Source organism: Acanthaster planci, linkage group LG02 (genome assembly GCF_054643075.1).
Source record: "Acanthaster planci isolate LZ-2023a linkage group LG02, COTS_SCS, whole genome shotgun sequence".
NCBI classification, from domain to species: Eukaryota; Metazoa; Echinodermata; class Asteroidea; order Valvatida; family Acanthasteridae; genus Acanthaster; species Acanthaster planci.
The window spans coordinates 24,099,669-24,124,068 of record NC_141778.1 but is presented as its reverse complement, the minus strand read 5'-3'; the positions used below and the strand labels follow the sequence as shown (position 1 = coordinate 24,124,068).

General features: G+C 41.9%; 1 protein-coding gene across 2 annotated transcripts in view; it reads right to left on the bottom strand.

The window, feature by feature from the left end:
• Positions 1-452: 452 nt before the first annotated feature.
• brca2 (BRCA2 DNA repair associated) overlaps positions 453-24,400 on the bottom strand; it is a 30,445-nt gene continuing 6,497 nt past the window's right edge. For both annotated transcript variants that reach the window (XM_022252364.2, XM_022252366.2), the window contains 18 exons: positions 22,172-24,215; positions 17,429-21,403; positions 16,792-16,864; positions 15,057-15,498; positions 14,681-14,797; positions 13,717-13,904; positions 12,574-12,702; positions 11,506-11,719; positions 9,605-9,781; positions 8,822-9,001; positions 8,487-8,640; positions 7,567-7,688; positions 7,087-7,203; positions 6,500-6,687; positions 6,005-6,241; positions 4,625-4,697; positions 3,672-3,857; positions 453-3,207 (listed from right to left, as the gene is read on the bottom strand). In XM_022252364.2, the coding sequence (XP_022108056.2) occupies positions 1,621-3,207; positions 3,672-3,857; positions 4,625-4,697; positions 6,005-6,241; positions 6,500-6,687; positions 7,087-7,203; positions 7,567-7,688; positions 8,487-8,640; positions 8,822-9,001; positions 9,605-9,781; positions 11,506-11,719; positions 12,574-12,702; positions 13,717-13,904; positions 14,681-14,797; positions 15,057-15,498; positions 16,792-16,864; positions 17,429-21,403; positions 22,172-24,215 (10,203 nt within the window). In that variant the 3' untranslated portion in view covers positions 453-1,620. The remainder of the gene's footprint in view (positions 3,208-3,671; positions 3,858-4,624; positions 4,698-6,004; positions 6,242-6,499; positions 6,688-7,086; positions 7,204-7,566; positions 7,689-8,486; positions 8,641-8,821; positions 9,002-9,604; positions 9,782-11,505; positions 11,720-12,573; positions 12,703-13,716; positions 13,905-14,680; positions 14,798-15,056; positions 15,499-16,791; positions 16,865-17,428; positions 21,404-22,171; positions 24,216-24,400) is intronic.

Sequence of the window (24,400 nt, the reverse complement as noted above, 5' to 3'; positions counted from 1 at the left end):
TTCCATGAGCCCTGTATCGAACAATGTAACACGGAATATCATGTACAAAGCATCTTCTTTTGAAACTGGCCCCAATTCTTTGGAGCAAAATATATATAATTAAAAAATTGGAGGCACGCTCGACGATTTAGCCGGCTCGATTCAGCCTGCCAAGCGAAATAAACTGGACGGTTGTCGCGCCGGACGCGCGCCTTGCGACCGTGATGCGACTAGCAGAAGTTTTACAACGGCCGCAAACGACACAAGGCCAAATGATGTCATAAAATTGCCGATGACCTCTGCTTGACATTTCAATGAAGTCCGCCGCGAGATATCAAAGAGAAACGAGTGATACAGGGAACAGGGGGTACAAAATGAGATGAAAGGTGAAGAGGTGACGCCAGCCAAACTGAAATTACGAACGGAATTTGACAGCCAAACTTTGCTAAGTAAAATATCGTTAGGCACATGTGTAATTGACTCCAGATTGTGTGCAGTATTTTTTATTTACTTACTTTTATAGTAAGTAGTGGATACTTGAGGATAATGCAAATAGAACTCGGTACAAATTAAACTTAAATAAATGCATTGCAAAATGCAATCATTGGAAACTTTCAAGTCGGCTAAAAAAACATGTTTTCCACGCAATAAACTGTGTCTTAGTGGTGTTTGGAATTCCCAAATACTTGGGACTTGCACTGAGGGAGGCCATATTCGTCTGTCGAATGTTGGGGTAACAATACCCGACAGAATATATATTCAAGCTATCAACGTCAAGACCAAGAAATGGGCAAGAGGCATCTGAAACGGGAAAAACCACCTGTATGTGAAATCATTTTAATACAGAGGGAAAATCTAGTTTAGAAAAGATTGATCGGGGTTGAAAGACTGAGGCAATGACAATGAGGCAGCAAAGACCTGAATCACTGGGACCTCACCATCAGGGGTCAGATTTATGATACATTTCTGCAGCTCCTTTACACATTGAGGATCAACAATGACAAAAAGTATGTGACTGACCTTTAGTTCAGTGTAACGAACCCTCCTTTTCATGAGAGGGATCTGGCTTAACTATAACGAACGTAAAACTCTAAAGCCATGCTCGACAAGAAACTTGTTGGTCTGCTATTTTTCCATAGCTGATTTATTACAGTTTCAAAATGAAGCAGGAAAGATTTATAGAACAATGACAAAGGAACAAAGAGTTGAAGACTGAATTAAAATGGTTTAATTTCGCTACAAGAATAAAAGTTTCATGTGCAATCTGAATACATTTTAGTTAATACAAAAAGTGTAAAATGCGAAAGAATTCAACGACGGAACTATTTGGCAATTTTAGACTTCCATTTATGGATGGTTAACAGTAGTACTGAATAATATTATGCGATTAAATTGAGAGACGTAATAATTTTCACTATTAATAAACTTTCCATTGTAAATTTCCAGAGAAAATAAGGCAAATGTGTAAAAGCAGCTGGAATATGACATCTTGCGAAATAAAAAGTGCCACCAGGAACCCCATTTACAGCAAGAGAAAGGGTGAAAATGACTGGATCACCCCTGAATAGTACTTGATCACAGATCACTTAAACAATATTATTTTTTTCCTTTGGGACTTAGGTTTACTGCAGGCCTCTGAAATCATTTTCCCACAGTTGACCTTCTGCTACTAGAGCGAGTCAGTCTTCTTGTGGGCTCACCCAATTCATCACTCAAGAGGCAGCTCTGCTCCAAGATGGAGAGGTCAGCTCTTGACCGCTCTCGCCTCTTCTTCTGTCTTGCCACTGGCTTGAGAGGCATCTGTTGCCCTGTAGAAGCATCTTTATTCAAAGCATTATTATCTTGTGGACAATTCTCATCTTCATGCTTTGCAACATCTTTGGAAGCTTTGGGCTTATCCTTCAAGCGATTCTTGTCTTCATCAACACCTGCATGATTCTTTGTTTGTTCCGTGTCCTCTAACGCTAGCTGTTCTTTCTCTGTGTTATCCTTTCTTCTGTTCTGGCCTTTCTGATCTATTGCTTCATCCATCAATTTTCGTTCCCCTGAGGAATCGGGACATCCAGAAGGACAAGAAAGTTTCCCAGAAGCATCTCTGCCAGTATGTTCCCGGCGGCTTCGGTGGCCAAGGTTTTTCTTGCTAGTCTTGTTGCTCGGAATGTCAACACTCTTGACAATCTCAAGTCGTTCCCCAGCCAAGTTTTTATCATCCTCTTTGCAGCAGTCTGTGTTTGACTCTGTTACGGACAGTTTTAAGGAGTCTTCCTCCCTTTTCTTCGGAGGTGGAGATTCACTTGGAGTATCATAGGAGAAGTCTGGGCTTGGTCCAGAATGCCTGGCCTCGATGATGCCTGGTTCTGGAGAATATGGAGCATCCACCTGTTGCGTCCACTCCCAGTCAATCTCCCCGAGGCTCTTGAAAGACATGCCAAGTACCTCCTGGACCTGTTGCTGGCTTGGTGTCATGCAATCCTCTAAGGAGTTCTCAGATTTGACATTTGATTCGGCAGTGTCAGCCAATTCTCTTGAGGAGTGCATCTCAATGTGTTGTGCTAGTAAAGCAAAACCAGATGACTGCACAGACTTATCAATGCATCCTTTCGAGTCAAGAGTCTCTTCTTGAAACTTGGCCTCTGGGCTATAAAGACTGTTGTTACATTTGACATCAGACCCTTGACCTTTTATCACTTGCATATTATAAAGATTGGACCCACAACTTAGCCCATACCCAGGAGCAGATCTCCTGCTTGATGGCAGTTGGAAGCTGCGTGTCACTCTGTTTGTCAAGGGGGTGGGAAGTGGTGACAGAGGTGGTGGGGAGGGCACCCTGGACAGGAGATCAAACCGTCTGCTAATATCAAGTCTCCTCTGGTCCTGTGGATCCATAACTGGAGTAGAGACTAGGCTAAACGGTCTTCTGTCTCCTGAGGCTACAGCTCCTCTGGGCATGGAAGCTGAACTTGGTCTAAGTTGATGTGTCCAGTTTGCTGGAGCAGGAGAGGGGAAGCTTTGGCAAGTGATCTGATCAAAAGTGCCAACTCGTTGACCTTCAGATAAGTGATCCCACTCTGAAGTCGCATTTGTAGCAGTATCACCCCTGCTGGGCTTGGTGCCAGACCAAGGTGACACGCTAACTGGTCTTGGCTTCATGGGAGTGGGATGTCCTGACTGTGTAAGTATCATCTCCAATGTAATTTGTTCCATGCTCTGTAAAAAGGCCTTGGGATTCTGTATGGCAAAAGATCCAAACCCAATGGGGACTTGAAAACTTGACAAATAATATCAGGGATTACTAGCGATGTTGATGATAAAAATGGTGATGATTGTTAAATGACTTGCATTACCGGTGTTATCAACACTATAACTGCAAAATTCAAAATTTATAAAGCACCTTAAACCAAATATGAAATCCAAACAGGCTGAACAGAGCAATACAATGCAGCACTGACTTTAACCCTCCCAAATCTTTCAAGATCAACCAGAATATTCTGTTAAAGAAAGAGGAAGGTACTGCCCTGCCACTTCTCCTTCATTTAGGGTTTGTTCGGTCAATGATAAAAGTACACAGAACACATCAACAGTATCGCTTTCAACGAATATGAGACAGTTCAGGAGTGTTTGGAAGCTAGAATATACAAAGATGATACGTCTTTCAACTCAATTAAAAATCAAACCTGGACCATTTGCTTTACCTTAATCTGGTTCTGTAGGTCTTGCAAGGCTTGTCTCAGGTGTTCAACCTTAGGGTTTTGGGTGACTGAGGTGGTGTCTGTGGCATGTAAGCAGGGTATGGAGGACGATGCACTGGTTGCCCTCCACTGGAGATTGGCTGAGGCGATAAAGGCTCCTGGCTTGACCAGGCTGTCAATGCAGTGGGTCTGGAATGAAAACATAAATGGGGATTCAGGCAATTTGTCCCAACTGAAGTTGGTGATTGAGTAAATGGGCAGCTGCACACAATCAGCCAAATGCATCCATGAACAATCGTTCCCAGCCCCCCCCCCATCCCTCCAAATTCCATAGCAGGGTTTGGTGGATTTGTAGAGCTGAGGGAGGCCGAGTTCAGTGGGGCCGGATGCCCAATGAAAGTTAAAGTGCGCAGAATGAGCCACTGTTTTCATGGCACAGTGAAAGATTTGGGAAGAAGTTCCGCAGCAAAAATGTCAAGCAAGTTAAGATTTTGGTTAATTTATTGAATCATCCAACTATGGGCACAAAAACCACCTCTCAGTTTTGCCTTCCTTTCTGTTAAGAAGGTAAATCTGTCATCATTTTTAATTATTTGGGAGCAGTTTTTATCTGTGTTACTAAGTTCTGAAAGATTTGGTAAGATGCTGATATTAGAGCAAGCTAGCTAATTGAGGTGCAGTGCATGTATGCTAACCTTGCAAAATTTGATACATGTACAAATAATTTAAATGAAAGAATGTACAACCAGTTAAGTACTTCTTGATTGTTTGATTTATTGGAAACTTAATAAACTGAATGATTTCAAAGCAGATGTCGTGATTGTTAATTAACCTCGGTTTACAAGTCAAACAATTTTATTTGGGAAGAAGTCAAATTTAGTGGTATGAAATGATTCATTGTAAGACTGATGATATTAACTAAAAATCAACAAATTACTTAAACATGGTAAACTCACCTGCAAGCCACCCCAAAACTTAATGGCAATCAATTTCCCCTGAGCATCACCGAGATAAACCATCTGACTGTAGCTGAAAAGCACAAATGTAAGGCCAATGAAGAAAAACATACCAAAATATTTATGAAGAGAATTCAGCTGCAGAACAGTAGACAAAACCAATAAATACCCATCATTTTGCAGGCAATTTAAAGGTTAATACGGGTGTAAGGCTATCCACAATGTAATTTTGCTACTGTGTAATAATGAGGCACTTGGATGATGGAGCCAGACATAACATAGAATGAAAAATGTGGCAACAATCTGCAGAACTTGGGTAAGCTATTCAATTTTTGAATGTGTCACATAAATCAGCAGGGCTTAATGCCATGGCTTTATTAACCACAGAATCTCACAATTACGATTACTGTGCTCCACAGAAATTCTGTGCTCATGGTGGGAGGGCAGAATTGCAAGAAACTTGACACCCACATGCTCATAGGTGAAAATTACAGACTCGTGAAATAAGGTCGGGCAGAGTCTTCTGATACTGAGTAATCCGAGGAGACACTGATGCTGCAGTGGCACTGCTCACTCACTCGTGTTTGTTTTACATACATGCACATAGTGTGGACATTCTTTTATCTCATGTGGTTAAGAAAATTGTGGGAGAATGCTCCTCTTTCACCCATTATAACTCCAAGCTGGATTTTTAATGATTTCCTGAACTAGTCCTCTTCATTTTGCAACAGTAACCCAGACTCCAAAATGCCCTTGAAGCTGCTTTTCAGATAGGGAAAAACACTGTGTGGACATGTGCGTGTCATCACGTCTTCTAACCAGCCATCATGTGCACGGGTCCATGCTGCTTAAACTTGAGGGGGTACATTTTGGCAGGTTACCCTACTGGCCAAAGAGGCATGTAGCTATTAGCAGGGTTCCTGCACCTAAAGGACAATTAAATTCCATAACTTTTCCATGACCCAATTATAGAAATCCATGACCCAATAATGCAATTTCTTGGACTATTCTGCCTTTTAAGTTGCGAATACAATCACACATTTTATGCACTTATTTCTGAGAATAGAAATCACACACAGTGTTTGAAAAATTCCGTGACTTTTCCACGACTTTAGTCATTTTTACAAAACTCCATGAGTTTTCCGGGCCTGGAAAACGAAAACAAATTTCCATGACTTTTTCATAACTTTTCCAGGCCACAGGAACCCTGTATTAATGTGCCACAATGGTAATTGTTTCTAATTCTGGTCTCTTGATTAGTCCACAGCAGACAGATTTCTTCACTAAGAGGAAGCCATGGCTTGGGTCCAGGCCATAAGACATGAGTTATCACAGAAGTTCTGGACTTGTGTGTTCTCTGTCTACTACACTATAGCTCACCTCTTCCCAGGACTAGTAGCAGCTCCCTGGACAGTCACCACAACCCCAACCACATCCACTTCACTGTAAGCAGGTAGGAACCGCGGCTTAAGTGCATGGGCAAACTTCAGCACCTCCCTGGGCTGGTAGACGGAGCAGCCAGAAGAGAGGGTGGACTGGGGATCAGGGTAGGGCATGACTTGGTAGCGAGTCGCCCGGGTTGAGGCTAGTTGGACAGCACTGGATCCCACACGGAATCTAAGGTGTAGACAACAAAATAAAGTAGAGCTTATGAAGAGAGAAATATCAAAAGCATCTAACTTTACTATTCCATCAAAAAGGGCAAAATTTTAAGAACTAAAAAGATGGCTCTTTAAAACAAGAAAACCAACTTTTATGATCAGTTACTGAAAAGAGGTTAAGATGAAATGCAAATTTGCAGTAATTAGGAACAGGCACATACTCTTACCACAGAGATATAAAATAAAAACATAACAGTTAAAATATCATTCTTGCCTTCCTGATGATGTGGAGACGTTGAAAATTTTCAGTCGTTTGCCCTCACTAAGCAACTGCATGATATCGTCTGTGGGTCTCCAGACAGTCAGCTGGTAGGTGTCCATCATTTCTGTGCTTGCCTTGCCGAGGTGGTCGGCGACCCTCAGCCTCAAGAGAGGGGTCACGTTTCTCTCAATCTGGTTCTCCTGCAAGGAGTTCAAATTCAGAAGAATGCTTTAGGTGTAAAGGATGCTCATGGTTAAGTGCTGTAATTAGGAGAGAGGAAATTTTAAAGTTGAACATTTGACAAATATATAAAACTGAAAACTGATGATGTGTCCTGTAACATTAACAAATTCAATAAAAATCTTGACTTAATTATGCTTGAGACTTTTTTGAAAGGTAGAAACATCTCTTGAAAAGAAAGTATGGACTACTGCTAGTAAAAGTAGCGGTCTTAACAAACAAACATCAGAATTTTTAGAAAATATGAAAATGTTTTGTTCAATGATTACTCCATTGGTGTTCCCACAAATAATTTCAATAGGCATGCCTCACGTAAACATTAGTAAAAAAAATCACTCACATGACTGATATTCATTTACCTGTTGTTTGTCCTCCAAGGCCCGTTTGAACCGTCCCTGCAAGTCGGCCTGCTTCTTCTCATGTAGACTGCGCTGGTAGTCATGCAACCGATCCACCTGCCTCTCTGACAATAATGCCTGCCATGCGAGGGAAGCAACCAAAAACTTGCAAGAAAACCGTATATAATCCTAGATCTGTATTCATCTGTATTTCATGGCCTTTTTCTAATTTACATGGACCTGACTTTGAGGTACTCTAGAGAACTCAGTAACGTCCACCTACATGACAACTCAACAGAGTTTTAGACAGTATTCACAAAGTGAGTGTCCACACCCAGAGTAACCAAAGTACTTAAATTGCGTACTTTAAAAGTATGTTTTCAAACAAATATAATGACGTGGCTAAAGGATATTATGGGTGCTAAAACCATGCTATTCACTCAGACAAATCTTCAAGCAGGTATATGATCTGACCAATTCTCCTTAAGATGCTAAACTCACCTCAATGGCCACTGGGTCCACAGCATCGCTGAGCACCTCGTAGAGCTCCTGTCCCGTCTGGAGTTTCCCAAGATCTTTGGCAGCTAGTTTTTGGGCTGAAGAGGACCGTCGGCTTGAATTCACTAGAAACAACATATACGGATTTGGATCAGCATTTAGGAATTGCTTTTTTTTTTGCCTTCAACGACAGAGTTCCTATGTTTCGCTTTAAAATGCTTACATTTGCATGTCCAAAGTGCATCCAAATAGCCTACAGGCTAGTGCATGTGCTTTGCTAGCATTACACAAAGAATGTATGGGGGAAACAGCAAAGTTGACCAACCAAATTAAAATTACTGTGCATCTATAAACACACAATTATTTATTGTGAAAATTTATAGGATTTAGATAGGTAGACGATTTTGTTGATACGCACCATTTCACAGCATCACAGATGTAGGGTGTGCAGTGTAAAATTACAAAATATGGATGCACCAATAACAGTGTTGTGCGGATGTAACACTCAAATAAGTTTGGTCCCTTTAAGAGGACTGTGACAGCAATCTACGGTAAGTGGCACAGTGAAACTGCTCACAGAGCTCTATCTGGGGGACACATGGATGCCTAATTTTCATCTGGATGCGTACAAGCCAGCCATATGCATTTGGAAATGCCGGGGGGGTGCATGCACAAGGTGTCCTAACAAATTGGAACAATACTCCCATATCCTTCAAAATCCACCTGGCCACTTTGGAAGATTTACATTAAGGAAAGTAAAGCCCAGTCACTATTACCTTGCATGGTACTTGATGCCAGTTGAAAGGTTTGATGACAAGAATGCGCCATGGGTTTCCTACATGTACATGCTGGATGATTCTGAAGGATTGGGGAAGATGCTCGGCACAAAATGTTGGAGTTAAAGAAGGCAATTGCTTTGTTACCTTTCTTGTTTTCCTTCTCCTGGTACTCCTCGTGTATCTGATTGTAAAGTTTCTCCATCCGCCGCTGTTTCTCCGAGGCAAACCTTGCAGCCTCCTTCTCCTCGGCCCGCCTCCCTCGGAAAGTGCAGCCCCCTTTGCTGGGCTTCTCCATGAACTAGAAAGATTGCCGGGAGAGAAAGAGCCTTTTAACGTCACATCGAAACAACTGTAGCATATGGTATAACCTGGTCTGTGCGACAGAGGGAAAGTGAGAAATAAAGAGAGTAAACAAATCATTTACTGCTGAAAACAAGACAACACCTAACTGTGATGCTAACTATCCAACAACACTTTACCTGCATGGGGTAACTTCTGACAACCACCACGTCCACACAACCCACCGTGCCGCCCTCGGGGTATAGCGAAGCAAGTGGGAGGGAAAAGGGCTGGGGATGATGCTGGAGACCCAGGCGGGCGTCATAGCGAGCGCGCCGGGTAGCATTGGCTGATATCTTCAGCCTAAGGTTCGCTGGCACCTAGTAACAGTAACAAAAGGTTTTGTCCAAATTAGTTGGCTGTGGCTAAGTGTAATACCTGTGTCTATGAGAGAACATAGCGGCCACTAGCCACTGGTTTCCACATGTGACATACCATTTCCAACTGAAGCCGTAACTTTTGGATGAGACCAAAGACACTTGAGCAGTTACACAACTGATTTTACATGATGACTTGTCAAGCTCTTTTAAACAATCATCTAATGAACTATTTTGAATAGAAAAAGCCTCAAATGATACAGAATAGGGACTGCAAATGGATGGCAACACTAAAACAAAGCACTACAGACCAATCTAAGTGGATGCATCATATCACCTGACTAAGTAACAAACTAGGGGCACTACCTACATATCATTACTGCTATAGTTACATTGATATCAACAAGTCTATGAGCACTTATACATGTCACTGCCTATTTCAGAGAGGTTAATTTAATTCCCTAATAAGCCATTTAACATGGAAGCATGAAAATAGCTGAATAACTATTGAGTTCTGGTTACATCCCTCACAGGAATAATTGTCTTAACAGTGGACTAAAATGATCAGTAATTGTACATTAATACATTATTGGACAAGCCTCCTACCTCTAGCGGCGAACAGGCATCCTGTGATCCCACAAGCTCTGCTCCATACATACACAGCTTTTGGCCAATGTGGATCTTGCCTGCGCAGACAAGCCCAGCAAGGGGCTTGTCAATGATTGTCTTGATGGAATACCAACCATCTGTCAACTCAAGGGTAGGGACAGCGGAGCCAGAAATCTAGACCAGAAAGAGACAATGAAAGGAAGTAGCTTCACTATGAAAGAAATCATATCAATGCTGTTTGACTGCATACAGTCATCTCTGTGAAAACAGGTGCTATCTTTTACTGTTTTAAATTGTAATTGATTCAATAGCCCTTGTTACCAACAGGTACTACAGGTTACAAAACTTCCCAACTCACTGCATTCATTGAAATAACAGCAATATGATAAACAAGCTTCTAGAATAGAATTTAACAATTGCATGATTCTACTAGAATTTTCCCCAAATCCAAGGGGATTTTCAATTCTCGTAAGAAAACACTCACTTCTGTTTACCTACATTTGCATATCAGCGCGCATGCGCAACAAACCTCGCTGAAAAAGTCGCCCAAGCCACACCCTCCACGCCCACTGCATGTCCCAGTGCAAAAGGCAGTGTAGCACTGAGACCCATCCTAGTTTGTTTTGGGGGTTTTTTAGATCTCTCTCCCAGTTTTATTTATTCATTTTGTTTTTGGTTTTTTGAACAGGGAGGGATGGTAAACAGAGGTGAATGTTTTCTTACTAGAATGGAAAAGTCCCCTTAGGTTTTGGGAATTCCATTACAGAAAACAACTCACCTCTACATTTGCAGAGTTACATAATAATCTGGGAGGGAAGGGACATGCAGGGCAACGCAGTCTAAACTGAACCCACCTTACCTTAAGGCTACCTTAAGTAAAGTGATGGCCACCCCACTACGCTGAAATTTAGTGAACAATAAATGGTAACCAATCAGGGGCACTTCGGTTCCAGCACTTTGCCCCACTGCGCGGTGTCGTGTGTTGACACTACATGTATCTTGTTCAAGAAATACTCAGACAAGGTGGCACATATCCAAAGCCTAACTAATTTTTCTTTTAAGAAAGGCGCAGCGGTACAGGGACTAGAGCTGCAATGAGTTGAGGAATATCTGCTCCGAGTGAGAGGAAAAGAGAGTGTGTTCGTTTGTTTTGTTGTTAGTTTTGGGGGAGGGTTGTAATGAAAAAGACAATCCTAACGAATTGCGTAGGTGCAAGTTAAGGCGCCTTTCACTATGCGCCGCATGTCCATCAAAATCACTCCCGGAGCAACCCCGACAGCCAAATGCAACGAACACGTGCCTCATGTGAACAGAGTTGAATTGTGTGTCTTTGGAAGTGAAACACATGAACACACCATGCAAGCAATGCTCTCAAAAACACACATAAGGAAAGATGCCTTAAAAGGCGCATACGCGGGGTACACTGGGTACGCACAAGCAATTTACACTCAAAAGCATGGTCTTTACATGTCAAGTCGCAGAGCGCACACAGGAGCCCAGTTCTTCTAACCAGAGGGTCTGTCTTGAACCCTTACCTGACCAAAGCTACAAAATAACCACTTAGTAGGACATTGTAGCGGACATTGATGTGACTTATGTAATTACAAGATGCAGCATGCAACAATGAAAAAAACTAGGACGAGTCTCAGTGCTACACGACCTTTTGTATTCGGACATGCAGTGGGCACGGAGGATGTGGCTTGGTTGCAGCGAGGTTTGTCGTGCATGCGCTCTGATATGCAAATGTAGGTAAACAGAGGTGAGTTGTTTTCTGTAATGGAAACTGTCATTACAGTGCTGTTAAAAGCCTTATGAATCCAAGGCAATCCATGAAGACATGAACTTGTTGAATTACTTGTGATTGACTTGACACATTCAGAGTGACTTGACATATTTACCTTCACATTATCCTTTCCACTGGTGTCCTCCTGATTTGGACTGGCTACTTTACTTGTCTCTGCAAGACTGATACCAGCTACACACAGAACCATCCTTCTTGATGGGGTGTCATCTCGTTCCAAGATCTTCTTGAGGGCGGAGCGCTGGGCAAGGTCAATCTCCCTGTCATACCTGTACTTCAGCTGGAGCAGGACCCAGTGAGGCGTCAACAACCTGCCACAAACCCCAAGAGTGAAATAGTCAATAAAGCCAGCACACAGCGAATTAAGTCAAGGCTAGAGTGAAAAATGATAAAATGGTACCTTTGGATACTTGAAAATATGTTCCAGTTACACTTTGGGGGCAGGACTGGAAAAGTGCTTTGCAAGTACTTTCAGGATGCCTTTGTCTTTAAAACCTTGGCTCATACAAGATCCTGGTGTCCAAAGTCCTTAATTTCTTTTGAAAGTACTTGCTGTCTGTCTTATATAACTTGATCCACACCATTTTACTTGGCATTTAGAAAATACTTGATTGAAACTTTGCATCACGATAAGAATCCATAAATTGGATGTGGTACCACACCGACAGGTTATATTCATACTATTTAATGCTCCTTCAACAAGTGGCCTCCATGCATCAGCAAGAGTGCATTTTGTCACGTAGCAAAAGGTATCTTGTTGGGCAAACAAATCACACACATCAAAAAGCAAGTCCTAAGGCCATTTCTAAAAGTAACTGTTTCAGTTTGCAACGACATAAACTGAGCTCTTTACTTCGATGCACCAATCACTTTTGAACTGTGATGAAAATGGTTATTACACTGTTGAAAACTGTTGAGGGCTCCTATTCATTGTCCATGTGTCAGATTCTTTCCAAGCAACAATATGTGAGTGTGAAAAAAAGTGATTTCCACTTTTATGCACTCTTGTACACATTTCCGTCCAAAAGATCAGAACAAGCTTAGGCAGGGCATGCATTTGCCTTGAAATTTCTTTAGATGTCTCTCTGGTGCATATTAAACAAGATACACCATTATTTGTTTGACGTAGCATGGAACAAAGGCCCAAATTTACTTCAGGTCCTACCTTCCAGCCAAATGTTGTGGGTATGCTCTCTCCATGGCAGCTAGTTTCCAAACAATCCAACGGTAGTGATTACTGACCCAGTCAGCTGTCAGTAACTTGGGGTCCACTCCAGGGGTATCAAGCAATGCGCTACATGAGGAAAAGGAAAAAGGTTTAGCAAACTAGCCAAGCATATTGTTTGGCTTACACTACTCAGTACTACACAATACTAAGTAGTAGTGTGAGCCTGAAGGACCTAGCGCTACAAATATTTCTGGCTAGGTTACTTCCATTGTTACTTGTACAGAGAACAATAAAGCCATGCATTCATAGTGCCACAGCACTGCATGGTACAATGTCTTATCTATTGTATCTTATGGCTTCACAGAAGTCATGTCCTCTTACAAGCGACAGGGTTGAATACTACATTTTACTACAACTAGTAGTTTGTAGTATTATGTAGGGTTAGGGTTAAGTTGCAGTTGGGAAACACTCAAGAAATCAATCCCCTAGGGCATTTACAATTTAAAAATTTATCTTCAATTTTTAAAAAAGACGTGGACGACACCTGTTAGAAAAGTCAGATCTGAGAAGACGGGAAAGTTCCCATGTTACATGAATATCAACACTGGGGACAGAACATGAGGGTGCATCAGGGACAGTTTGCAAGACAGTGTGTAGATATTTTTGTGTATACACATAACAAAAAATGACTGATTCATTCTAATGAGCATGTCATTTCACACTGATAACACTCAATGATGTAATATAATGGTCCTGTAAGTACTTTTCATGATTGTACAAAGCCACTAATCGGATCATTTGATTACTTTGTCAATCCTCTGTTTGACATCCTATTTGATATGTGTCAGAGCATTTTAAATAATTATAAAAATTTGAGTGTATACACTCCTGCATTGCTACAATCCCTACTGTGCTATCACAAGAGACACAGGCTGCATCTGAATCTATTGTCTAGAGCTACGTCTAGGTCTTCGCTCTAGTGGAAATGTGTGGAAACGCGTAGACAATAGACCTAGCCATAGCTCTGGAAGCCCGTTTCGGACACGGCCATAGTATCTGAAAACAGTGTGAAGATGATGTAGCGACAAATTTTACATCTGACGTCTAGACAGGGATCATCCAGCAAACACAGACACTCACTTCAAGAACTCCTCCTTGCCTGCCGTGCCTGCATCATCAGGCACCAGGGTACCCCCATCACCGAGCACCAAGCCTTCACTGGTCTTCAGGGCCTCAGGGCTGCAATGATCCCTCAGAGAGAACCTGAAGGCTTCCGCTGTGGATGAGGTCACAGAGAGGGTGCTGGGAATAATGCCACTCTCAACCAGCTGGATGAAAAACAAGTGAAGAATTAGAACACCACACGGAAGAATGACGGAAAATTTTAACAGATAAAACTTTTAACCTGGTTTAACAGCATGCATAACAGAGTTAGTAAACAGCAAAACAGAGCTTGCTAGTTCATGACTTAACTGCAACCGATGGTTACCAAAGATAGTACAGTATAAAAAAATTCTCGATAACTCGAACCTCAGGGGAATGGATAAAAAATTTGATTTGCGCTAATGAAACTTCCCGAGTCTTGCCCACACATCCAGGTACACGCACAGTACATTCGAGTTAACCGGTTTTGAGTTATCGAGAATTTACTGTATTTGAAATGGAAAGAACTAAGCTTTTATTCGACGTAATTTGGAATTTTGGTCCTTAACTAATGACTGTTTGAAGGTTTGGTTGTTTCAAAGACTTAAAAAGAGTTATTACCATGTAATTGCATATTACCGTACCTTTTAAACTGAACAACACAGGTGTTTCATAGAACGTATTTCATTAACTCTATTTAAAAACCTCATAAGCTGTTAACAATCTTGAACAAATACCTCAAATTTTATTAGAAAACTGTTTTCATACATCCGTCAATCTGACAACTTCATAAATGATCATTCTTTTCCACAAGAATTATCAAGTATTGCAAAATGCAAATTCACAGAGCAAGAAATTTCTGATGGAAGATAAAGGTGAAACTCTGGAAACACCAATAAGACAACTAAATGTACATGTACAAAGAATAAGTTCTGAAGGAATTCTGACAAAGAACTCTCACCCGATTTCTGGCATAGTGCTGAGGTGGTTGGCCATCGACGAGTTCGTGCAGAGGCAGTCTGGTCTCTTGTTGCCTCTTAATGAAGAGCTCCCCTGGCTGTGGTGTGATCACTTGGATCTAGAACAAAATTGATAAAAGAAACCTAGTTCTTTTTTGTTTGTTTCCACATTACAGGTATGTCATTTCAAGAGCACGGGTTACAATGGGAGACATGCATGTACACTGACAGGAAGACTCATGTCCACATGGTTGCAATTCTCAAATGACTTTACTACGTCAATAAATAAGTAATACATCAGCTTGAAGCATATGAATGAAATTGCAGCTTAAATGGCAACAAATTACTGAATAATTATTCCTGTTCCAACCATCATACCTTCTTGATCTGAATCCTAGATGCTTGCTTCTTCCTTGCTTTCTCCCACAGTCCTTTAGGCAATCCCATCTCTTCTTTAGTGCTTGAAACCATCTTGCTCTTTCCATCAAACGATGCAGCGGACTCTCCTTCCATACCCACCTCAGGTCTAGCTCTTTTTGGCTCAGGACCACCAGCCTGCTGGCTGTCTATGTCCAAGTCCAATGTTCTTTTGTTTGATTGTGCATCCACTTGCTCGGTATTGACCATGGAGGGTGTTTGGGATTTCGGTGGCAGAAATGGGACAGATACCTGAGGGACAACCTGGAGGCCACCTTGTGACTTGCCTGGCCTTGGCTCAGACTGTCGGGTTTGGAGCTGTGCTGTTTGGAAGGGGGGTCGGAAAGCTGTTGGAGCTTTTCCCGAGGTGACCTTTTTTTGTCGTGTGAATGAAGCAGATGACCTGTAAGTCAAATCAATGACACGATTTACAACAATACATGTACTTCTAAGAAATGATATCTAAAATTGCACAGAAAAATTCCTACCATACATTTTTCATTTAAATCTTAATCATACATGAAGTTATCACTAAATAGATTTAGCTTACACCTCAATACAATTCTTCAAAGTATAATTCAATAATATCTAGTGCTGTTACATCTAAATCAAAGGAACATTCAAAATAAAGTTTACAAATCACATGTAAGCCTAAATATAATCTAATTATAAATTAATTTAATGGAACTAATTTAATTATCAATAAAATCATTTTATTGTGCAACTGTTTTAAACAATTTCCTTCATAAGTATAACTGAAATGACCTAAGGTAAAAGGTGAAACACTGAAATAAACTAGGAAAACTTTGGAAAATAAGTCAAACTTGAGACACTACATGTAGCTGAACTCACCGAGGCTAAATCTTGATCTGTTAATTCTTATTCTATCTGGATGGACCTTGCTAACTTCTGAGAGTAATTTGCCTTGGGACTCTAACTTCACTGCAGATGCCATGTGGCCTAATGGTTAGAGTTTATAACTCCCAGTCACAGGATAGGGGTTCGAGTCCACAGCCGGGTACATGTTGTGACCTTGGGCAAGTCACTTTAGCCCTACATGCCTCTTTCCACCCAGGAATATAAATTTGAACCTGCGAGGACAGAGATGGTTTCTGTGTTTGCTTAGCCATTTGCACCTGAAATGGCTGCATTTGAGCTGTCTACTTCCTAGCAAACTGGCATGGCTTCAGGAATGTCAAGCGAACAATCATCAGAGATAGCGGAAAGCGTAAACATAGCGTAAAGCGCATTGTGAGTCTGTTGGTAGATGAAATGCACAACTTACAAACTTATCAGATAACAAGAATGGGAAGAAAAGAGCCTATTTTTTGTGAAACCAACACCACTGCTGAGAACGACACTACTGATGCAAGCCCTGTACATGTACACATGAATGCGCATGTAGCTACATGTGACTAAGTAATCTGTGAGATCATCAAAGTAACCAATTTATAAAGAATACCTTTCTATCTGTTACCAGCGTCTGGTTAAATGAATGGATGCCAAGATATTTATGGATAAAAAGCAATAAACTAATCTAAGTAGAGTGCCAAGACAAGCCTATGAACATTAAATTGCAGGTGATACCATTGTTTAAAAGAATCCCAGTCCTGGTGTAAGCAAATCCTTTATTGCAGAAGTTCATGACCATTATCTCAATCCACAATTTAAAACTAACAAAAAAGAAGAACCATACCTTTGATGGAGGAATGATTTATGTTGTGGTGATGAATGTCCCTGGTGTAAGCTGGAAGTGTTGGTAATAGCAACTGTAGAATGCAATTTTAACAACATAATTGAGTGTACAACTTAAAACTTATCTTAAAGCCTTGAAAGTTTCATTCTTAGTTTTCCCCTTCTTTGACGCCTTTTATGGGGAAGTTCAATACCAAAAAAGTTAAGCACAGGAAAAAAGGTGATTGTCCAAACTTGGCCCATTAATCAGGCACCTGATTCAACCATGTGTATGATCAGTACATAAACCATTAAGGGAATTCCTGTATATAGAATTGATTGAAACTTGATTCCTTTATAAAAAATGGTTGAGGATGGACAAATGAGAAACCCTACAAATGTGTTGAAAAGGAGAGCATCGATAATGTCCATTTCAGCTTTTGTCAATTTGAACAATACGCTCCTTTGATTTGATTTGTTTTGACTAGATTTTGTCTAATGAAGTTTTAGACAGATAACATGCTACAAATTTCCATTTCCCTTTCCAGAGTTATTCCAAAGTTAGATCTAATTGTGATTGTCTGGAATAATGAATTTTTGTGAGCAAGTTTTATGATACATTTTGAACTATGTTTAAAAATGTCCAATTGTTAGCTTACTCTTTGTCTTGAAATTTAAGTGACGTGAAGAGTTGGTCCTGCTCCCTTTTCCTCCAAGCTTTGGAACAACTGCATCAGAGCTATTGTCTCCCCAATGCACCTCAGCTTCAGTGGCAGCTCGATTTGAGAGTGCATTAGCACCTCCATTGAAATCTGAGGCTGACATTGTTCCTTCAGTGTCCACTGCCACTTGCAAACTATCGCCGGGATCTTGGAGTAGCTTCCTCGCTCTTTCTAGGGCCACATCTGAAACAGAGACCTGGGCTCCGCTCGCTGTTGAAAATCCAAAGAGAGTATTCCTCTGGTCTCCTGCTGTGTTACATTCTGAGGCCGCCTCTGCATCTGCAAGGAATCTTTGGGCATTTGCTAACGATTTGGCAGACAAGAAGACCTTGTTTCCACTGGCTGTCTGGAATCCGACAGAAGCCTGAAGAGACAGGTTTGTGCATTCTGGAGTTTCATCCAGTAGTTGCTTTGCCGTCTGTAAAGAGGCCTCTGAAATGGAGACGGGGCACCCGCTGGCAGTTTGGAATCCTAAGGAGATGGTATCCTTAGATTTCCCATCCACTCGTCTTCTTTTCCGGTCAAGGCTGGAATACTCCCTGTCAAACGCATCTGGCACTCTGAAATCCTCGGTATCTCTGCAAAGCCTTTTTGCTTTCTCCAGGGCAGTTTCTGATATTGACACCTTGTTGCCACTGGCTGTTGAGAAACCTGGAAATGGCTGATGTCTCTTTAGATTATTTTGAGCTGTTAAAGTGATACTGTCAGTAGAGAAAACAACTTGTTCATCTTCAAAAAGGGCCTTAGCTTGCTGTAAAGACTCCTGCGAGACTATGACTTTATTGCCACTGGCAGTTGTAAAGCCACATGGTACGGCGGCATCTCCACTTGCACTGACAGCATGCTTCCTGGTACAGAGCTCCTGATTTTTGAATGTCTGTTCTGATTTTTGCAAGACATATCTTGCTCTTGTTACCGAAGCTTCAGAGTTGATGTCAGTGTCTCCTCTGGTTGTCTGACTTCCGACACTGAAGGCAGAATCAGTTTGATCCACTGCTTTGGGACTGTCACGATTTGTGGATTCTTTCCACTTGCAGTCTTTTACCAAAGAATCTGGAATTGGGTTGTGAACAACGCCTTTGTGTGGTTGAGTATTTACAGGCAGAAAATGAGAATCACTGACCTCCTCTTCAGACAACAAACTTCTTGCTCTTCTCAAAGCCTCCTCAGATACTCTTACAGTTCCACCTTGAGCAGTGTGAAATCCAGAAAAGGCTGGTGTGCTCTTTGCAATCAACCGGTCGTATGCATCACTGGACACTGCTCTGCTCTTCTGAGCTGATTCCCCAATGCTCTTTTTAACTGTAGAATCCAGTGCCTCATCATTCTGCAGTTGCTGATCAATCATCTCTGTTTTTTCAGAAATTAATGTTTTAGCATTCTGGTTGAAAGCCTTTCCTAATGTCCCACACATTCTTGTAGGTTCCAGAGGTATGCAAACCTCTGAATTTAGCTCTAGGTCCAACAGGCTCTTGGCTTTCTGCAGTGCTTCTTCCGAAAAAGTTACTCTCTTTCCACGGGCCGTTTGAAAACCCTCAAAGGGTCCCTCAACCGCATGTGAAGATTTTGAGGAGTTGCCTGTTAAGTTGACAGAGGCAGCTGCTGTGATATTGCCAGAAAGGACAATAGTTTGATGTTCCGATTTAATTAAGCCTTCCTCTTGGTGACGATCTGCCTGTATTGCTCCTTGAGTCTCCCCTTCCCCAACAGCTGAGCCCTGGGATTGAACAAAAGCTATGTCCAGAGCACCTGAAGCCTGGAAAGAAACTTGACTTGGTTGGTTTGACTGCAGTTCGGAAGGGCCATTGCCATGCTCTTCATCATCAGGAACATCAGCTTTTCGATCTTCAGACATGTGAGCCTTCTGAGCAGCTGCCACTAAATTTTCACTTACATCAAGGCAACCTAAAATCTTGTTATTACTTGAGACAAAGTTGTTGACAACAGTCTCTTCAAACTGGGAGAAGCTGTCATTTTCGGCCTGCATGAAGGCATAAGCAGACTCGGTTTCTTCAGCTGCCTCTATTTCCCTCTGGGCCTGGCTGGCACTTAGGAACTCCTCCTCAAAGTCCAAGTTTTCTGACACTGTATTTTTCATCTCTTTTGGAACCCCTGGGGACAACTCCAGGATGTGAGATTCTGGGATACTTTCCAAATTCTTTGAACCTATCACACCATGGACCACCTTGTGATCATGTGTCCCTGCTTCAAGTTGGGGTTCGTTTTTGGAATATCCAGCATGGATTATTTCTTTCACTAGAGTCTTTTGTCTAGCTGGAGTAAGGACTCTTGCTGGAGCCTTGAATGGTCTGAAACCCTTGGGAAGATTCTGGTTGTTTGTCTGACGATTTGGCTGCTGTCGCTGGAATGAAGTTTGATTGGGCGGTTGAGACTGCATCTTGGATACATGACAGCTGGCGTCTTCCCAATCATCCATTAGGGCTCTTGCCTTCCTCAAGTTAGACTCAGATATTTGGATTGGTCTCCCTGAAGCTGAGGAGAATCCAGTGGAGGACGAATTTTCACTTCCTTCATCCTCAAACAGCTTTTGGGCTCTTTGCAAAGCAGCTTCAGATATGGAAATTGCTTTGCCACTTGCTGAGGCAAATCCACTAAAAGATGGCACCTGGTCGCATTGAACCCTCTTTGCTGTTTGCCCACCACATTCTGAATCCACTTTAGGGATGCAACTGATAGTTTCTCTACAAACTACATTTTGTTCGACTTGTTCTGTCTCATCAATTTGAAGCAGCTGGTTGGGTTTAACGGAGACGGTGACTGATGTGGTTGCAAGATCACCTATGTCAGTGTCACTGCTCCTATTTTCTGCAGCAGGTTGCATGCCTTTTTCCTTTGGATTAGTTTTTGTCCTATCCACACTGGGGCCAACTGTGTTAGTGAAATCCAGGACTGTAGCTGTGTCAGCATAGGCAGAATTTATGGAGACCCTGTTTTGATTGTCAAGGGATTTTTGGGGGGCAGAGTCAGAAACCTTGGCAAAACTTCCATGGGATGAAGTCAATCGAACCTTTGCTGATAACGTGCTTGTGCAATTTTCTTTGAAACCAGCTCTTGAATGATCACCTTTCTCTCTACTGTCTTCATTAAACAAAGCTGCAGCCTTCTCAAGGGCAGATTTGGAGATCTGAATTGGTTTACCACTTGCTGACGAAAAGGAAGCAGCATCAGGAATGCCCTCTTCCTGAAATTCAGACCAACGCCTCCTTGCTTTTTCCAATGCACAATCTGATATGCTAATGGGCTTGCCACTGGCTGAGGCAAAACTCACTGAGGTAGGTGTAACACCTGTTCTGCTTTTGCTGGGGCATAATTCCATGTGAGTCGTCACTTGTTTGGCAATGATTGGTTCTGCAGGGGTGCAATGTTTCTCTGCAACAATCTCAATATTTCGGATTCCACGTTCAAGTCTATGCCCTGAGACAACTGAGGCTTTGACATTACTGCTTGAGGGCATAGTTTCATCAGAAGTCTCAGCTTGGTGTATTTCTCTGGCAGATGTACTGATACCAGAATCTTCTGCCAGAGGTCCTTTGGATGGTGTTATTGAATTTCCAATTTCACCGGGTAAAGTTTTTTCCTCATCAACCTCTATTGCAGTCTTTAACCTTTTGGGGGCAGGCAAACCATGGGTACCAGCCCTTCGTCTGATCCCACCGTAACTGGGGTTATGTCTTGGAGCCAGCGTCCTTCCACTCAGAGGTGTGGTCTCATTGGCAGTGATGCTGGAGTTGGATTGCTTTTCTGCCAGCTTGCTGCTGTGAGTTGCTTGTTCATTTAGTTTTGAGCATGCCTGGGTGGCAGTGTCATCTGAAGGAGTCAACCAGATTGGATTCGATGTCTCAGATGAAGAGGTTCTCTCAGACTTAATAAAGTTGGTGAATGTGACAAATGCTGGGGATGAACACACAAGATTTAAGTCATAAGTACAGCAAAAATAGGTAAAGATGTCTGTTAATTCTTCAAATAAATGAAACATTTTAAGGGTAGAAAAACTGACAACTTCATGTCAATCTTCTTCAGGAAAAAAGTATAAGTTGTTCACAACAAAACACATTTACATGTAGTTTTGAAGGTCAATGTTTTAAATCTGTGAAAGACTTTTATAAAACCATCAACAATAAAACATGTTCTCTTCAAAGAAAGGTTTCTGCATTGTTTCTTAAAAATGGTTGATTTGTTCATTGGGTCAATCCCTATCATCAAACATTACAGAAATACAACTACTATTAAAACTGCTGGTAAAATTTTAAATTTACATCCAGAGGAAAATTGAGGATTTGTAGATAACTACATATTTCAGGTTCTAAAACTACATGTACATTTAAATAAAAATCTTGGAATTCATAATAAATCTGTCGTTAGTTGCATTTTAATTTTCAAAAGAGATTTTCAAGCCTTGAAATTATTTGTAAGTTTCTGCAACTTAAGATTATTAAATTGTCATTCCTGTGCCGCCTATATAGTACTTTGAACTTCAGAACATTTCATCTGAAATGTTTCATGCAGTCTAGGTGCTTTGTGAAAGGTACTTCAAGGCGTGCATATGCACGTCAGCTCAAGAACGTTGGAAATATGTTTTGAGAAGGCCAACAGTATAAGGGTTGATGGTCTCTCTTCAGATATCCCTTCATAAATAGCAAGTAACAGTAAATGTTTTACCTGAATTTCTTGGAGCTGGGGTGCTGCTGTAAAAGATGTTGCCTGTCCCAACTGAGGCAGGGGTCTGGTTTACTTTCTTGACTGTTGATTCCTCCTGGATAGGCTTTGAAGAAGTCACCTGACCCACCTGCTGCTGTTGCTTTTCCTCTGCGTTCACAAGGACAGCATCAGCTACCCACTGCATGGCCTTGTGGTTGCTGGTCTTGGTAGCGGCTTTGGCAGCGGAAGGGTAAAAGAACTTCCTTGAAGTGGCCGCTTTGGACTGCATTCTGAACAGTTGGCTGGGGGTGTCCTGGTTGCAGGGGCTCTTTGGAGTACTCGTTTGGCCCTTACCAGCTGGTTCAGAGGTAATCTTTTGTTCTGAACTGCATTGGTTAACTGCAGGTGGGAGCTTCCTATCATGCTGTGGTGGCAATGATGGAGACGTGGATGAAACAGTGAAGCCCGGTGGAGGAAGTGGATGAGAGGTTGCCTCTTCCTTGAAGTCTCCCGGCACTGCAGATAACACATGTGCACAGTGAGATTCTGACACTTGGTCAGTGATGAGGCACAGGGCTTCGGCAAAGTTTGGCGAGATCTGAGACAACATATCTGGACTGTTAATGTAAGGTGGTGAGACCAATGCTTGTGTCTGTCTTACAGGAGTTATACCGGCAAGATTCTGGATGAACAAGGTCTGAGAAGAAACATCTCCTGCACCTGTTTTAGAGGATGAAGATGGGCAAGCCGAGATTGCTGGAGAACTAGCAACTGCATCTTTAAAGTCTTCAATGCAGTCATCCAACATGCTATCTCCTTTGTCTTCGTCAAACTTACGACATATTGGAGCCTTTTCCTCTTTGGAAGGAAGGCTAGAAAGACTCTCATCAAGGCTTGGGTTTGTGATCTTCAGGCATGGTGTTAATTCTGATAGGTTGTCCAGAGATTCCTTCAAGGAACCATCTTCTTCCTTCAACCTTATCACAGAAATGTTTGCCTTTGTCTGCACTGAATCTGCTCTTTCAGGAAGAAGTTCATCATCAGAAGTTCTTGTTGCCATTTGCAGGATTTTGTGTGCTTCAACAGATGTTGACGGTGGGCCACCAGACTTTGAGTTGCTCTTGTCATGAAGACTTGGATCGGGTACTTTTGGACTACATTTGGCCAAGTTTTTTATCTTAAGCTTTGCAAGTCTGCTCCTAGTCTGGGGAGGAGTCAGGAAGAAGAAAGCCAGGGTGTCCTCCATGCGGCTGTGATCCAGACCTGACCGATCTAACCTGTTGAGGACTTGAGAATCACTGGCAGTGAGATTCTCCAATGAATTCTGACTGTCGGTCTGTGGTTTGTCACTGCATTGCTTAAATCCTTGAGCTGCAACTGAGGGTTCAACTAGAGATGCACTTCTGGTATTACAGAGAGTGAGTTCTGTTGCTGGAATAAGAGCCGGATTTTTATCTCTGATTATGCAATCAATGTCATCCTGAGCCCTGTTTGAGACAAGTGATCTCAGAGACTCTTCCATGCCACACAAACTGTTGTCTGTAGGATGGTTTATCATATCATCTACTGTTAAGTTTGGAGCATTTTGTACACTACATGGTGGCACAGGGCAATCTTGTTCATCTTTAGCTCCCCCAACATCATCTTGTTCCTCATCAACAGTGTCCGCCCCATCTTTTTTCTTAACAACGTCAGCCTCATCCTGGCTCCCATCATGGGGTATCCTTTGCTCTCTTTCCCTTTCTCCCGTTGTGGCATCCGTGGTTCCAAGAACAAAGTGTTCTGAGACATCGCAACTCTCACCAATCTCAATTCTCCTTCCTCCAGAGTTCTCTGTCTCTTTCCGAGCATCTCCCACTTCCACGTTATTTTCCTTGGAACCATCCTCTGCATTGTCACTTTCTATTGTATCTTCAAGCATCTCCTCCTCTTCCTCCGCAGATGAAATGTGGAGGCTTTGGAGATGCAAGGTGCTGGACTGACTGTCTTGCTCAGAGACCCTTCTTTCCAAATTGTAATCTTCTGGCGTGTTAATCATACTTGTGAAGAGAGCTTTAGCAATGACCTGTAGATATTCAAACAATCAAAATCATTTCATCATGTGCAAATGATTCCTTATAGAATTTACAAATGAGTCTTTACAAGACATCAGACTAGTTCATCCGCATGAACACTGAATTATATTAACTTGACACAATTAGTTAATTCAATAAGCCCAAATTATTTTAATACCAAAGAAATCAATATTGT